The 17668-nt window shown below is 30.9% G+C and overlaps 2 protein-coding genes across 3 annotated transcripts; both read right to left on the bottom strand.

Moving 5' to 3' along the window:
• Nucleotides 1–356: 356 nt before the first annotated feature.
• On the bottom strand, nt 357–5758 carry LOC122513950 (leucine-rich PPR motif-containing protein, mitochondrial-like). The gene is made up of 13 exons (XM_043630488.1): nt 5368–5758; nt 5117–5259; nt 4579–4698; nt 4223–4490; nt 3834–4065; nt 3565–3750; nt 3118–3331; nt 2829–3041; nt 2522–2733; nt 2297–2434; nt 1634–1826; nt 992–1202; nt 357–384 (listed from the first exon to the last, which is right to left on the bottom strand). Exons 1-13 carry the CDS (start codon nt 5499–5501, stop codon nt 357–359), a joined length of 2292 nt encoding a protein of 763 aa, XP_043486423.1. The 5' UTR covers nt 5502–5758.
• Nucleotides 5759–7535: 1777 nt separating this feature from the next.
• Nucleotides 7536–15887, bottom strand: LOC122513871 (ras-related protein Rap-1). Of its 2 annotated transcripts, none has more exons than XM_043630351.1 (4): nt 15737–15887; nt 9674–9784; nt 8155–8584; nt 7536–8031 (listed from the first exon to the last, which is right to left on the bottom strand). In XM_043630351.1, exons 2-4 carry the CDS (start codon nt 9766–9768, stop codon nt 7732–7734), a joined length of 825 nt encoding a protein of 274 aa, XP_043486286.1. In that variant the 5' UTR covers nt 9769–9784; nt 15737–15887; the 3' UTR covers nt 7536–7731. The 2 variants fall into 2 exon arrangements, with proteins under 2 accessions (XP_043486286.1, XP_043486285.1); XM_043630350.1 differs by having other exon boundaries at nt 15304–15886.
• Between the last annotated feature and the right edge of the window lie 1781 nt (nt 15888–17668).

Below are 17668 nucleotides of genomic sequence, written 5' to 3'. Positions count from 1 at the left end.
TTAATTTGATAGTGAATAGGTAAAATATTTTTTAACTTTGGAGTTGGTAATACTTTCTCTTTCCTCATTCTGTTCCACAACTCTATGCCACTTAGATGATCATTCCTTGAAACTAAATAATATTTACTCGTTAGATGCGTTATAACAATTTTCAAAAATCATATAATATATTTGTTAATAAATTTTTATTATATTGTAACAAATGTAATTATAATACTGACCGTAAATTAAGGCAAGACATTCGTACAAAATTAATCTGTTTGCATTAGGATAGCCAACAGTAAAGTCAAGTAATTTCTCTAATATCATACTTCTGCGTTTTGTAGAATAATATCGTGAAATATTTTCTAGTACTGCTAAATTGTAATTGGATCTACAAAAGAGCTGTAAAAAAGGAATATAAATCAAATGATAAATAATATTACGCGTGATGTAAAAATACATTGAACTGTTTACTTCTATTAGCTTTTTAGCTTCCTTTTCAAAATCTTTCCTCAAAAAGCATATTATTAATTCTCCTAAAATATATTCTTCCTCGTAAGTTTTAATAGCAATTTTTATAAAATCTTGCAATATCTCCGTGTCTTTTGCCAAGACAATTAATTTGATTAATTTTTGTAATGCAGGTATATGATTATATTTATTATTCAACATTTCAGCTATTTCCAAAGCTTTGCGTACATTGCCTCTATTAAATGATAAAACAATATGTAATTATACATATAACGCAAGTATAATAAATGCCATAATGTGGGAAGAACTTCCTTTCGCATGAGATTTTATCACAGAATAAGCGGAAAGACAAATCATATTTTTTTTTACAAACCAAAAAAATGTTCTCTAATATAATAGAAAACACCAGATAAATTCAATGATATTAATTAATTAGATATTAATTTTATCAAATTCATAGAATAAATAAAAAAAAAACTTTAACTATACTTCATAAAGAATATATAAAATAAAACATAAAAAGTTATTAAATACGTACTGATCAACATGAATCGTAATAAGCAAGTTTAAATAATTTGTTGTCGATGGTGTGATATAATTTTGTTGTAGAAGTATGTCAACAAATTTGTGTAATACTGTATCATTGCCTATTAAAGCAATTTTATTTAATAATTTTTTAGTCTCTTTTGCTAACAAAGGACTTTTAACTTTGATTATTTGACCGGTATACTTTATTAGTTCTGCTGCATCTAAATCAATAATTGAAAATCATTTAAAATATTTGTACGTTTCAGAAATTATTTTTTTGCATATTGTTATTTTCTATTGAAATAAAGAGGCTCTCCATGGTTTTCTTATGAATCACAAATGTACGAAAAAGAAAAATATAAAAGAACAAAAATTTAATATTTTTACATGCGAATACAAATCGTTTTGGGCATTTTAATTTAAGTGAATAAACTTCAAAAGATCGTAATTTTGTTTTGTTTTTCTAATGTAAAGATGTAATTTTCCCTTTTATAATTGTTTTTACTCGATTAAAAAGTATTTCAATGTTTCATTTAACAACTATCTTTAACATGAAAAAATTAAAAAATTTCAAAGCAACTAGTAAAAAAAAAACTAGAAGAAGACATTAAATGTATAAAATTTCAAATGGAAAGAAAAAAAAACAGCTTACCGTTTAAATCACCTACTGATATTAATTTTTTTGCATAATTTAAAACTAATTTGGCCGTATTACAAGTAGGATATTTGATTATAAGTGTTTGCAAAACTTTTTTACTTTCTTCCCTCGAGTATTCATTAAACAATTCATTTACTGTAGAGACATTTATTTGTTTTGACGTAGCGGTATTCCAAGTCTTTAATTGCTACAACATATCAATTAAATTTTTTCATAATTTTATTAATTTTGTACCCACTGACACAGTACTAATTTTTCTCTACGTATTATGATAGAATTATATTAATCATTTTAACAATGTTTTTTTAACATATAAAACACAAAATAGATTATATGATACCAAAAAATTACTGAGTGGTAAAGAAAGATCAGAATAAGTAAGAGAATGCAGTTATTCAGTTATCGAATTATTCGTTTCTATGTTCATTCGCCGTATTTATCACCTATTCCCAAGATACGTATTATTACTAATTAGATTTTGACATGCAGATAGATTCACAGAAGGATTTAAAAAACAAGATACACATAAGATAAAATTGATCATTCGAATATTAATTTTAACACTAGTTTATTTTATATTTCTAAAATATAAAATACTGCTTTTTCTTAATTAGTAATTCTTCCAATTTTATTGAATTCGAGTGAATGAGTTTTTACCGAAGAGTCGTTGACCTCTCTTAAATTTTCTAATAGTTGTGTTGTTTTATTTATTGAACTTGCCATTTGATATTCGGATAAAATCTTATAAGTATTATCAGAGATACTTATTTCATTCTTTGATATATATTGTAGTATCTGTAGGTAAAAATAAAATATTAAAAATAATTTTTGCAAATGTTTAAATGTAAATGAAAAGACATATATGTGCAGTTACATATATACCTTTGAAATACGCGTTGGATTATCTTTTAAGAAACTCATGATATCAAGTATCTTTTCATCTAAAGAAACTTTTTCTTTTGCCCCAGATGTAGTCTCTCTATAGAGAGTATTTGCGATTATCAAATAAGAATCGATATCACATGTATTAAATAACGACCATTTGAGTTTTGATTTCAATATGAAGTCATCGTAATAACATGGATGCTGTATAACTGTACCAATAAAATGTATTAACCATTACATAACATTTAAGGTTTCATATATTTTTATTTTTATATATATATATATATAATTATTATTTACTTACCATAGTCCGCACTGAGTTTTGTTTTAAAATATGTTAACCAATAATAAATTACAGCATTCCTTGTTGTTTCTATCGGTATGTTGTATTCTGACAAAAAAAAAGCAGTACTCATGCTAGGAGTTAAAAGATTAGGTAAAATATAATCTGCAACAGTACTTATACAAGGGTCAACTCCGTATACCTCTTTCATATTCTTCGCATATTCTAGAAGACCTAATAGAAAAAATTCAATATTAGATTTATTGTAATTATAAAAAAAAATATAAAGAGTAAATAATTTATATAGTACCTTTGATATCATGATTTTCTTGTAATTTAGTTAAAAAGGGCCAAAAATAATGTGGCCTAAGTTTATGTCCTTTATTTTTCCATTCTTTTAGTAAACTTGATACTAAGGCATCCTTATTTTGTTTGAAAGCATAATAAATCGCTTGATAAAATATTTTGTTGTTACCGTAATTCGTGTAAAATTGGTTACACGTTTCTACAATTTTTTCAATAGGCTAAGATAAAATATATATACGTAAATAAATATACATATATATATATATATATGTTTCACACTCCAAATTCAACTTTCTGCAAATCAAATTTCAAAATTCTTATAGGCTTTGAGCACAATTTTATTTACCAAAGGTTGATTTTGATTCGAAAAAAGATAAAATTTAATATGCAAAACACTAAATTTCGAGTGGAAAACTTGTAATATTATTTGCTTTCTTTCTCTCTTACATACCGCACCACTGTATATTAATTTATGTATAAAGAAATTTTCATATTGAATTTTCATTAATTTAGATTTAATATCAGAATAAAAATAATAAAATATTTTCATAGCTATGTTTTCTTGTTTGAGATCAATAATCTTTGCTAAAAATTCTAATGCCTCCATGTGAAATGGTCTCTTTAATTTAACGAGCATCTGTAAATAGTCAGTATTATTAAAAATGTATATATGTGTGTGTATATATATTTGCATAGTAATATTTTCTAATTATATCTTACCTCGTTGACATAATCTACATTTTTATTAGCTATTAAAGTATATATTACATCTAATAAATCTTCATTTGTAAACTTTATATCTTTCATTCGACATTTATATAATATTTCTTCAATGCTTTTCGTATCATTATATGTAGCATAAGCACACATTAATGCACTATAAGTCTTATTCGTAGGAGTTAGATTAATCTTTTCCATAATTTGAAGAACATTTACCGCACTTTTTAGATCACTTAAAAGAAAAAATGTATTTAATATAAATATCATACAAACGTAGATTATTAAATTAATAATAACAATGAAAATATTCTACTGAAAAAAAGAAACAAAAAATGTTATAGTAAATATTGTAATATTTAAAGGAAACGAATAAATATAAATATGTTTACCGAGCTTGAGTATATCCTAGAATGAATGAATTAAATACATCTTCGGTTAAAACATGCTTTTCATCCTTCATACATTGAAATACTGTCATCGCTCCAGAAATATTACCCTTTATACAATAATACTTCAAAAGTTCTTTGTATGTATTTTCATTCGGCTCGATAGATTGTTTTTTCATATCAGATAAAATGTCCAATGGAGAAAATTCATGGTTATTTTTCAAATAAATGTTTAACAGCGCATTATAATAAGACGCATTCATTTGAACATCTTAAATTAATTAAAAAATTTGTACAAAGTTACAAAGTTACAAAGATAAGAAAAATAAAAAAAGGATAAAGTAAAGGGATCAACTTACTATAAATATCAAATAATTTCCACAAGGTAGTCGCAAGATCAATTCTTTGCTCGGGTGTACATTGTATCAAAAGATTGCAGCTGCGCAGGATTGATAGAGCCTGCGAAGAATCTATTTTTCCTGAAATGAAATATTATGTATTCCAACCATTAATACCAATAATTTTACATCTTGTTTAATTATTTGTAATGAAGTATCTTGCAAATAGTTTATACCAGGAATGACAAATAAATGGTACATATGAAAAATATTTGATAGCACGCACAAGTATGGAAAACTCATTTGAATAAAACGTTGAATAAAGTTTCATAAAAAGTACGAACTATTCGATGCAATTATAAATACGAGGTCTATAAAACTGAATATAATCATTCATATTTACTATATTCATTTATCACAATATATCTTATACAGGAAAAAGATTATAATAAATTTCATCATATATTTTGGCACACAAATCAAATCCCATTTGTCATCTCTGATTCATACCACATTAGCAAGATTTTTCCATATAAAATTTGATATAAAATAATTTTACCTTCTATCTGCACGCATTGTATAATTTCATCAATCACATTTTTGTCAATTAATCTTCTATTATGCAAGTTTTTATTCACTTTTTCGATTAGCGAATCTATACCGTGTCCTGAAGTTTGATAGCCATAAAAATCCGTCGGCATACTATTACAATAATTTTAATATAAATATATTACGATTATATGTTAATAAATATATATCATATATTAACTAAAAAGTTATTCATCAATCATAACAATAAAGTTAACTAACCTTACTTTCATTTCTAGAACATTTGGTACATTTGCAGAGCATAAAAATCTTTTATTACTTCCAGCGGTTTGAATTAATTTGGAAATATTTTTCAAATTTCTAATACATTTAATGGAATTAAGAAACAACGCCATAATAATTATATATTGAAATGCAATTTAAAAAACGATAATTCACATAATCTCGGGTTAAGACAGCGCACGTGTTCTATATATGTTATTTCAACATGTTATTATTATTATGATTAGTGTTGTATTTTTTATTGCATTTGCAAATGCATTAGAAGTAATTATCTATTTCTTCAATTGTATAATCAACAAGAATAAACTTCTTGAATATTTCTTTTTTATACATTATTAGAATGACTTTATATTCACGTAGTTAAGAATCAAACATAACGGACCAATGAAAATTCTTGGCGCCGAAGTAAAACTCGTTTAAACTATTTAAAAAGGATAGTCGTTAAAGGAAAGAATTCCTTCTTTTTTTTCTACTTATATTTGATAATACATTTGTATAAATTATTGATAGACGCGGTTTATTCAGAGATTACAAGATCGTACACATCCTCCTTTTAAAAGTAATTTTATTTACATATTTCTTTGGTACTTTGAACTTTTTCGTTACTGACGACCCATATACGGGTCCGTCCATGCAAAGGCCTCGTATGAACGACTGACCCATATAGGGATCATATGCGACAAAACATATATGTATGAGCAAATTTATATGGAATAATACTCATGGCAAAGCATACCGTAACGAAAGGGTTAATGACACGATAATAGGAATGTTTCATACATTTCTAATTTGATTTGACGAATGACGCATGGCGTATGTGAAACGTTAAAGATTTGGAAACAAAATAGAAAAAGATAGAAAACTTTTAAGAACATTTAGAATATATTTAGTTAATTGTAAACGAAACGAAAATATTGCAACGTATTACATCGATTATTATACACATATCCATTAAAGTGTGTTTGTCTACAAGACGAGAGAATATTTTTATTATACAATTTTTAATATTAAAATTTTAAGAAGATAATATATTGTTAAATAATTCTCTCCTTTCCTCTCTCTTTCTAACATCGTTAATATATAATCATTGATTGGATAATATTTTCGTTAATAATAATGTTTATGTACAATTAATTAAATAGGAACGTCATGCAAAGATTCAAGTTCAAGTATAAGTTGAAAATTTGATTTTTGTCGAACGAACATATGGTAAAAATTGATCACACATTTCTATACACATACGATTAAGTATGAAAATAATTGATAAACAAGAAAAAAGAAATAGAGAAAATTGTTGGGCAGTGTGAAATTACCCTGAAATTACCCTGAAATTGGCATTAAAAATACATTCAAAGGTATATACGAGGCTATATATATATATATATTGTAATTATGTAATTAGTAATTATTCTATTTATTTAAGCTTTCCATATACATGGATTTAAATATATATCGTCTCTAAGAGAACTCGTTTTTAGAAAATATTGGAACGTTTCATGAAGATGAATATATTGAGAATATTTATAATTTTTGTATTTGTTATTTTTAAGGCGACCAAACAATGTATACGGTTTATCACAACGAGTGGCTTGAAATGTAACTATTTCGTATCTATATCGGACGTGTTACAGATACAGGTATATGTATTTTATATTTACACCATCTGTTAAGATATATACTATCTATAGATCAAAAAATGTTGTACGTTTTATATGACTTATCCTGCATTAGTGGGTGTATTGTATCTATCCTATCGTTTAAAGTTGGTCAGTAAGTTTCACTATCGATCGAATAAATTCTATTGAATGACGTTTAAATTCGTAATTCGATTATATTTTACTTTTCTATAAAATAAAAAAATAACAAACAGATCTACGACAAAGAAAAAAAAAAGAAAAATCTATGAGGGTGGATTGAAAAGTTGTAAGCCCGAAGAAAAAAAAAATTTGTTTAATACCATTTATTTTTTAATACCAGTTAGCCGTTTCTATGCTAGTGTCAAGACTTTTCAATTCACCCATGTATACGTGAATGTAGATATTAAGATTGTGAATGATATCTTGAAATCATTGTATCTTTGAATATTGCTGAAAAAGGAGTAATCATTTTCAGCGCAAAGGAACCACGTTATATAATTAACGCGTTAATCCTTTAGAAATGTTCTTTAATAAATCCTTTCAAATATATAGCCCATTTATAAGCTTAATCCTAGGATCGATTACGTTAGCAAATGGTAAAATTATGTGTCCTCTAGGTAATTGAAAGATTCGAAAAAAAAAAAAAAGAAAAGAGAGATCATTGTAAAGTATCGTACGTTACGTATGTATATCCGTATGTATGTTTTTACGACAAAATACATGAATTTCTTTTCGATTCAGCGCGTTCCCGTATTTGTTGCAAGTGTTGCAACTGCGCCGGCGAGGGTACGTGCGCGCTGCTACTGCGCGAATTCAAATGCGGGGGCGGTGGTAAAGATTGACGACGTCTTCTACGTAACGCTGGACTCAAGTTGTATTTCAATTTGGCCTGTAATAATAATTCTTTAAATACTTGAGAAATATTTAAATTTTCTTTTGCAGATACTTGGACGAAACCATTTTCCCATTTGGATGTTACCAATTCTCGGGTACTCTCGCTGTCAACCTGTACAAATCCACGTAAACAATATAGTAAATCCCTAATTAATTAATTAATTAATTAATTAATTAATTATCTTTCTTATTACTTTGTGATTAGAATGAAGAAAATGAAGGTAATGAACGTTACCTCTTGCTCCTTCTCCACTAGATCCAATTTATTACCAACGACTACGATAGGTACCACTCCTTTCGTATTCAATATCAACGTCCTCAAGGTTTTCACTTCGTGAAACGTATTGACATCATTCACATCGTAGACTAAGACAAACGCATCCGCCGATTTAATAGACAGATCTCTCATAGCTGGAAATTCGTAAGAGCCGGAAGTGTCCAAGATGTCGAGAGTTAAATGAATACCGGATACGTTAAAGTCACCATGATGCATTTCCTCAACGGTGCGTTTATATTTTGGTGTGAAGGTACCGTAAAGAAATTGATTGATTATTGCCGATTTGCCGACCTTGGCAGCACCCATTACTACTATTTTATGTCTTACAGAACTTTCGGCTGATTTTCCATCGCCACCACCGCTATCCGATTCCGATAATCTTTCGTTTCTGGAATTACAGAAACGAGCGTGTGTGTGTGTCCACGTGATTTATTCTTCATTCATTCAAAATTCAATTGAAGTAATTTATCTTATTTTCTTTTAAGATTCAATTGAGTATTTCTAAATGGTAGTACATTAAAATCATCTTAAATAATATCTCGAAGAGAGAGAGAATCGTGTTAACGAATGTTAAAGATCTCTTTTAAGTACGAAGTGCGCTCTATTGAATGCGCGCATTGTACAAAAGTGTCCTGATTTCTCCGACGAAACCAGAATAGTGTGGTTCGCCTTGAAATAGGGTGAAACATGGGTTGAAAAGGCGGAAGGAAGGAAGGAAAGAAGGAAGATGGGTCCAAGGTTTTCACATGCACCAGATAACAGCTATCTCGATCGAAAATCTCATCGTCTTGGTAATAATCTATGCCTATTAGCGGGGAAAGATACAGAGACGCATACTTATTACGAGACAAAGAATAAAGACCCGGATAAAGTAGAATTGGGGTCCTACTTTTTCTTTCCTTCTCGCTCTTCCCCCTCGATTAGGATTCTCGCGATATTACAAACGTTTCTTCTTTTTTTTTTCTATCTCAGAAGTTGTTGGCAAAGAAAAAAACGATACACGAAGGGATGGAATACCGTTAGGGATAGGTATAAATAACTTTACTGACCATATCATTTATTTTGTTCATATACACACAGGGTGAGATAAAAGTCGCTTTTCTTCAAATAATTCCGAACAAAAAATAACAATTTTAGCATCGATCGTTAATTCATTCATTGGGAAAGCAAATTCATTTACGATAATCGATTTTTCCTATATATTCATTGCTTATTTATTTCTCATTGTAGAAATTGGTGTCCAAGTTCCCGAATGATTGTTTTATTATCAACTGTGTTGTCACTGATCCAAATCTTATAGTGTTATAAGAGATCTTTAACATTCGTTAGCACGATTCTCTTCGAAATATTATTTAAGATGATTTTAATGTACTACCATTTACAAATACTCAATTGAATAAATTTGATCTCACCGTATATATTTGTGTTTTATCTACACCGGTGTATGGGATCATATAAATCAAAAAATGTTACCAACCTAGCGTTCTTCGCCGTTCCATCTTCCTGTCCTTCCTTCAAAGACGATGGTTGGAGACTAAATCGTCGTCGAAAGTGATGTCGACCCTTCATCATTTGTACCCAAAATTTCCTGAAATATCAAAATACGGGAATAAAAATGTCCGATTCGTACGCACGCTTTTATATATTTGATTTTTACATTTTTTAACATACAATATTATTTCTAGCAAATACGTATATATTATTTTATCGCGTTAGTTAACTATTGTTTTATTTTTCCTACGAACGAATTATATCTCCCGAAGCAAGCAAGCAAGCAAGCAAGCAAGCAAGCAAAAGTTATTTATAAATAATATATAGGAATATTTTTTGTTCGCCTTCGATGTACTCGCAATTTTATTTCTAAAAAAATATTTATACGTGTATGCATATGTATGCATACATACATATGTATGCATATGTGTATATATATATATATATATATACATATCTTTTTTTTTTTGCGTCGGTTATCTATAATTTCTTTTTCTCTCAAAACAAATATTTCATAAAGCAACGGAATATGAAAAAAGAAATATCGGACTGGCACGCACAATTTTCTGTTTGTCTAGTTGCATGTATATATATTATCATTCTTTATCTTCTTCTTCTTTTTTTTTCGCGTTTGTTAACCGTGATTTAGTTTGCGGGAAAATTGTTCTTAAAAAACTGTAGAAAAGCTCGGGGAATAAAGAAAGTAAATAGATATCCACCTTTAAAATAACTCTCTCTTTCTCTCACTTTGTGGTTAATGATATTTTCTTGAGAAACTTTATCGGATAAAAAAGAAAAAGTAAAAAGGACAAACGAAGGGAAATGAAATTAACGCGAACGATACCTATCTTTCTTATGTATAAATGAGCCCTTTTCGAACGGGGAAAAAAAATATTAAAGGAAAGAAAAATCGTATAGAAAAATGGTAAAAATTGGAGAAATATAATTATTTGTTTGCGTGTTAAATGCTCACCCTTTTCGCAATTTCGTCTAATTTTAAATATTTTTAAAAACGATGATAATAATAATAATATTTGTGCATCGACTCACACGAATTGAACTCGGTTGCAGGAAAGAGGCTTTTTCTCGTACGATCGATAGCAAAGAGTAACGCAATTTCCATCGAGATAACAGGTATACGAGAACAAGGATCAAGTACTACGTGAGATTAATCACGCTCGATAAGGACAACGCGATCGATTAAACCATCCGATAAATGCTACGCGACCGATTGAGTTGCAAGTTTCCTCCCTTTCTTCTTTTTTTCTTTTTTTCTTTTTTTTCTTTTTTTTTTTCCTATCCCACTTTTATTTCGTTTGAAGTTTCGCAGTAATATTAAATATAAAATATTTCACAAGTTTTTTTTTCCTTTTTTCTTTTAAATCAAACGCAAAAAATTTGATGGAAAAAAAAATGTGTCGAGAGTATATTAGAAGCGTTGAAAAAATCAACTTGAAGAGGCATACATAGACACGTAAATTGTAATTCCTTGAACGTAACTTCCTGATATAATCGATTAGTTGGACGTTGATTAAATCGAATATCAAAATAGTCAGGTTAAACTAACTGACAATTGTTTCGGGCACATTAAAAAGTCATTCTGGTACGATTCAATCGTTCCATTTAATAGGAACAAAAATTGCTTAACTCGAAAATAAAAAGGAAGGAAAAAGAAAAAAAGGAAAGATAGAAAGTTAGTTGGAAAGTACTGGAGTCATCGCTTTGTGCGATCTTTCAACTTGACTTTTTCGAAGGAGTTGTTGAAGAGGAAGAGGAAGAAATAAAGAAAAAGATTAGGCGACGGGTCGACTACGCGACGCGACGACTACGCGACGCGACGCGACGCCAGGGGTTGCCTTCAAAATAAAATGAAAGAAAGTAGAAGCAAATGCATAACGCGGAAGGAAAAGTACCCCCCTCGTTGTTCGCTCGGTTTCACCATTGACGTTTCAGCATGTTGCCTATTTTGCTACATCCTTCTAGTTTTCTTCATCTTTCTTGTCGGTCGGATCCCATTGGTCCTTTTCCCATGTAAACTAAATCGAAAAACGAAAGTAAGTACTAGTAGAGAAAGAGCCGACAGAACCAAGGAGCCAAGGAGCCAAGGAGCCAAGGAACCAAGGAGCCAAGGAGCCAAGAACGACGACAACTACGACGAGAAATTTCTACACACGAGTCCAAAGAGAGTTTTACCATGCTTCCTTGCTTCCTCCGGTCGTTGCTCCACTTAACGTGCACACGCGTCTTTACACTTATTCGCACAGACGGTAATTGCCGTTCGATACGTGACACCCCTTCGAGCTTTTACCTATTATTCGACCTACCCTATCGTTAAAAACAAATAAGAAAAAAAAAGGACAAGAAGTTGCATTTAATAGCGTAGAATAGGAACGATCATAAATTGTTATTCCTCTTTTTCTCTCGTGAATCTCATTTCGTTTCTTTCCTTTTTTTTTTAACGATGGAAATGAAGAAAACTTGCAACACGCTTCTTTACTTTACGGTCTATCGCGCGTGATTTATCTCGCGCCTCGTTAAACAGATTCGAGAAGCGAAAAATATATTCCAGCATCCCTTACCCAGGGCAAGTCGATTTAACGTCAAAGAGGATACGACGTTAAACCAGCAAAAGGTTATATAAAAGCGAACTCGAAATATTTCACACCTACGTATTCGATGTATAAATCACATACAAGCGAGGGATAGGATAGGACAGAGAAATGATGGGAAAGAAAAAAGGGATTAGAATTTGAATGAAGTAACTTACACGGGGAAAATAAGTCTTTCTCTTTTGGTAGTAGAAGGAAGAAAAAAAACATGTTTAAAAGATGGGGATAAACCATTTGGATTTATTCCAACCAGTCAAATTTGCAATGTGGTGTTCGATGTATCCGTTCTCCCAGTTCCAAGCAACGACCTGGCCAAGCAACGACCTGGCCAAGCAAGAACTTGGCCAAGATAAAACGGGTCGACTATATACCGCGCACCGATCGTGTCTACGGGGGATCTATACAGATATATAATCAATTTTATAGATCAAACGCTGGAATATAAGGTCGTTGCTCCTCGAGCACTTCTCGAAACTTCTCTACGAGTTTTTCCATGAAAAGGACGCACGATTCTTTATAGTTTTTTCTTTTCGGGAAGTAATCTAACGTGAGTTGGTATTTTCGAACTTTATGCATTTCTACGTTGCATCCAATTGTTATATATATGCTTCCCTTTGTACGTAACACTACTATGCGTATGTGTGTGTTCGCGTAATAGTAGTAGTAAATGTAGGCGAGACCGATCTGGGGTAATGTCCTTTGGCGTAAACACGTTGGCAGGCAAAAGGGTATATTATCGAAAGAGGGCCTGAATGGGGATGAGAGAAATCGTTTGGTCACCTCTCCAATCCTCCTCCCCAATCCTCCTCCCCAATCCTCCCCCTTCTATAGATATTTGGGTTAAAACCACGATAGCTATAACGTACAACGGATGTATCTTCGCAACTACCCACAATTCGTCCGCAACAAATATCGAATTATATTTATATATGCGTGTGCGTACTCGGAATCATCAATTTTCAATATTATTAATGGCTGTAACATGCAGATAGATATCTCTTTATTTTGAGAAAAGCATCGATGTCTCTCGTCTCTCTCTCTCTCCCTCCCTCTACCTCCCTCTTTGATGTTACGCGCACGTTGCACAAAACATACATTTTTCTTTTATATTTTTGTTTCTTTTTCTTTACGAAAGTTTGCACGACTGAAAATCATAAATCATAAATCATAAATCAACTTTATTTAAATCTATCCGATGAAAAATGACTAATTTTGTTTTTGACACTCTTGTTTTTTTTTACTTTAAAATTAAAAATCTTTCAACTCGACAATTTATTTTCTACTCTTTAACACGAATACAAATGCAATTCTATTACGATTCTATTAAACGATTCAATTAAACGATTCTATTAAAAATGATTTCGTCACGTTTTATCCTCGTCTAGTTTGCTAGGAACATAATAGTTGTCCCGGTTATCTAACTGAAAAATCACAAATCTATAAAAAAACGTACTTTCCATAATCCGCTTTTCGTTTACCATTCGAATCATCATACTTCCTTTCGCATTTCCTTCTTGATGGAGCAAACGGATGCAAGGATGCGCGATGAGACACGCTGTCGTGGGATTTCAATTCCCATGCTTTCGTTTTTTTCTCCTCTTTTTTTTTCCCCCAACTTTTTACCATACCGAACAAAAAAAAGAAGACCCAAGATATACGCCTGGAGTTATGATTTTTCAACGATGATTGATTCATAGGAACGATGATTTTTAAAGCGAACGCAAATTTCACGGAAATCGCCACGCGAAATTTCTCTGCGGAAGGAATTTTCATTGTTTTTCGCTCGCGAAAAAAAAAAAGAAAGATAAAGAGAGAGAATCTAGATATATACGTTTTATAAAATTGTTCATTTGAATAATATCAAACTAGTATCTTCTTACTTAGAGTTTACCTAGTTTGTAATACCAGAAGATTAGCGAAAGGAATACATTATCCTGACCCTCTTATTATACAAACGGGGATAAGCAAAGTTTGTTATAGATAAAGATATCCGGTAGTGGTTGAATTTTTGCTAGAATTTCAAATTCTAACACTCGTCGAGGTTCGTTAAAACTCGATTTAACATTATACCTGATTATAATGTTAAATGATATTTTTTTTTTTCCTTTAGTTCATTTTCTTATGGTTTTACTTTTTTAGTATCGTTTTCTTGCTTATTATATCCTCTTTCATTACTATCACTCTCTTTCTCTTCCTCTCTCTCTCTCTCTCTCTCTCTCTCTATCTTTCGTATCTCCGTTTCTTCAGCACTAGCGTTAAAAGTTATGTAGGTTACACGTCGTTACGTGAAATAACTTTCTAGATGGTACTAGACTAGTCTATGGCGAGTGGAAAACTATCTCTACCTCCATAACTTTACCATTCCATACTTCGACGAGTCATACTAAAGCGGGAATATAGCGGTTTAACCGCGCAACTTCAACATGTGCTTGGAGAAAACGAAAATTCATTTCTACCAAATGTCAGAGTTTACCATTTCAACTTGTTATGTATAGTTAACTGTACCCATATTTCCCCCTATATACGATATTGTAATTTACTAAACGTGTTATATTAATTACGCGAAACTAAAAACGACGACGAACAAGAAGAAGAAGAAAAAAATAAAAAATACAAATACGAATAGTAGGTACGAATAATTTAATAAACTTCTCCCGTAGGATTAATTAAACTTTCGCGATTGAAATGTCGTTAATTAAATTCTTGTTTTAAACTCGTTTAGTTCCTTCTCACGGAGAATACATATTATTAAAGTTTCCTTTTTACGTTTCGCAAATTTATTTTCCTAGTGAGTTTGGATTATGTGTGTCTGGGGAAAAACAAAATTATTCCCATAACAAATACGTGTATTTTGATTATATTAAAACGCGTACGTTAACTTCATCGAGATTTAACACGATTGCAAATAAATGTGTGAATTATTATATATTATTAATTATATAGTATATAAAAAGAAAATAATAACAGAGAATTAACGAACTGATTTGACATTGTTTCTATTACTTGCCTCTAGATGGTCAAGGGCCGGCACCGGTTTCCTTGCTAACAGGTGTAACGTAAGCGCGGGAAACGTCCAAGATCAACTCTGGTTGACAGTTTTGATCGTAATTATTGTCGACATAAAATTTCGTTTCTTTACTCTCTCTCTCTCTCTCTCTCACACTCTCTCTCTTTCTCTCCCTCCCTCTGTCCGTATGCGTGTGTCTCTTCTATCCCGTTGTTACCTTCCTTCCTTCCTTCCGTTTATTCGTCTCAATTCGACGAAAGACAAATTTTGTCGAATATCCAATAATATTTTATGACGTGGAGAGACGTAAGAAAAAGTTGTTTGACCCCACAAAAAAATGTATAATATAATTTTCGTATAATATTTGTTTAGGAGGGGAATGAAAGAAAAAAGGAAAGAAAAATGATTATTGTCAAATGAATATTATCCTCACTCTCTCGTCCTCGCGAACTCAATGGAACGAACACAGCAATGCGGTCGAGCTAGCTCTGTCCGGTACTCCGATACCGTACCTTACCACCTCCGATACCACCCGCTGCCGGGTACTGTCTTCGATGCTTTCGGGCGTCTGCGCTCTCGTAACCTTCCACCAACAACCTTCCACCAACAACCTTCCACCTGTCCACCTACATCTATACCTCGCTAGATCCCTCACTATAACATCTTTCCGATTGGGAGCCACGCTATAACACTTTTCCAATCTTTTTCTCATATACGTATATACACGCACGCTAGGATTCGCTAGAAAATCACCTGCCAAATCATCTCCTATCTTCGATTCGACGCGTCTTCTTATATCTGTGCTGTTACTTTTGCAATCAATTTCTTTTAAATCATTCCTCTTATATTATTCCATAACTTTTTTTTTCTTTTTTTTTTTTTACGTTTCAGACCGAATTTTTATCATTCCTAGGGTATTTCGATTGAGTTTCTAGTTTAGCAAAAAATATTAATACCTGTTGTCTATCATTCTTTTTAATCGATGGGATTTACACGACAATTGTGTAGTAATAAATGTTGAAATTACATACGAGATAGTTTCAACTTTGACAGAAATTTCTATCGGAGAGAGAGAGAGAGAGAGAATATACGAATAATCTTTCCCGTACTTGTGTTTCGGTTTTCTAGGATGCACCTGCCAAATCACTATCTCAGGTCGACGTATTGTGTCTACATATGTATATATATATATATATCCTTTAAGCTCATATTTCTAAATTTTTTTTTTACGTTTTACAATTTTATATTCTTGGACGTTTTTCTTTTTTTTCTATTTTTCTTCTTACTTAAGTATAAAGTATCAAACCGTTATGATTCTTTTTAATCAGAGGTTCAACACGATAAACGTAGAAATCATAAATAAAATGTATTATTCTTTGCGAATGAAGCAACAGCAGCAACAGCAGCAGCAGCAGCAGGGTTTGAGAAGATTATGCGAAATATCGCTGATGTAAGAAACAATATATCTCGCATAAGAATATTACCGTTGTGAAAGTGTACATACATACGGTATGTATATCACGTTTATGATAAACGTTAACGCGATTATGCCGGTATTATGTCGTATGTAAAAATCGAGATAAAATAGAAAGAGACATTATTTGCATTTGTTTCGAACGAATATAGGTATTCCATGATATTGTACAAAAGTCTCTTCCTCAATAGTAATAAGAATACGGTATTAAAAGATTTTTCAATTTCTCGAAGAAAAGAAGAAAAGAAAGAAGAAGAAGAAGAAGAAACGTAATAAAGACGACGACGACGACGACGACGACGACGACGACGACGACGACGACGACGAGAGAGTAGATTAAGAAAATAGAAATTTACGCTTTCATTCGATTTTAGTTAGATCCTCAAAGATCTTTTTCTTTTTTTTTCTTTTGTTTTTTCTTCTTTATCCGTTAAAGCGCGAACGAGGTGAGATTATTCGCTTTAATCCGAATCGATGTTTAAGCATTTACAGTTGCACGGTTATAAATATATTATATCGGAATAATTCTCATTTAAAAAGAGAAGAAAAAAGAGTAAGAAAAAAAAAGAAAAAGAAAAAAAAGAAAAAAGATAATTACGTGCTTGCTCATAAAACACTGGTAACGTCCACTGCTACTACTGGCTCCAAATGAAAACTAAATAATTCAGTTTCCAATGGATTTTGATTCGATACTTACAATACCTTTTTACTCCAATGCATTTTATAAAAATAACTCTCTCGCTTTTTTTTCTTCGTATTTAAATGTTTAACAAACTATAATAAGGAAAAGATTGTTGGAAAGGGAACAAATATTACAATTAATCTAATTTATATTATTTTATGTTCTGTATTAACAGTAATAATACAACGTTAATACAAAGATCCCTGATA

Source organism: Polistes fuscatus, unplaced genomic scaffold, assembly GCF_010416935.1.
Source record: "Polistes fuscatus isolate 324 unplaced genomic scaffold, CU_Pfus_HIC Scaffold13, whole genome shotgun sequence".
In the NCBI taxonomy this organism is placed as follows: Eukaryota; Metazoa; Arthropoda; class Insecta; order Hymenoptera; family Vespidae; genus Polistes; species Polistes fuscatus.
Note: the sequence above shows the minus strand (reverse complement) of the source record. Positions and strands in the feature narration are given on the sequence as shown.

What these genes read in the sequence shown, in the direction of transcription:
- LOC122513950 (XM_043630488.1), bottom strand. Translation starts at nt 5,501, where the DNA reads ATGGCGTTGTTTCTTAATTCCATTAAATGTATTAGAAATTTGAAAAAT. An exon ending in GTTCTAGAAATGAAAGTAAG is followed by an intron (nt 5,260 to 5,367) that starts GTTAGTTAACTT and finishes TTATTGTAATAG; the next exon opens with TATGCCGACGGATTTTTATG. An exon ending in ATGTAGATTATGTCAACGAG is followed by an intron (nt 3,751 to 3,833) that starts GTAAGATATAAT and finishes GACTATTTACAG; the next exon opens with ATGCTCGTTAAATTAAAGAG.
- LOC122513871 (XM_043630351.1), bottom strand. Translation starts at nt 9,768, where the DNA reads ATGATGAAGGGTCGACATCACTTTCGACGACGATTTAGTCTCCAACCA. An exon ending in GGAACGGCGAAGAACGCTAG is followed by an intron (nt 8,585 to 9,673) that starts GTTGGTAACATT and finishes CTGTAATTCCAG; the next exon opens with AAACGAAAGATTATCGGAAT. An exon ending in TAGTGGAGAAGGAGCAAGAG is followed by an intron (nt 8,032 to 8,154) that starts GTAACGTTCATT and finishes GGATTTGTACAG; the next exon opens with GTTGACAGCGAGAGTACCCG.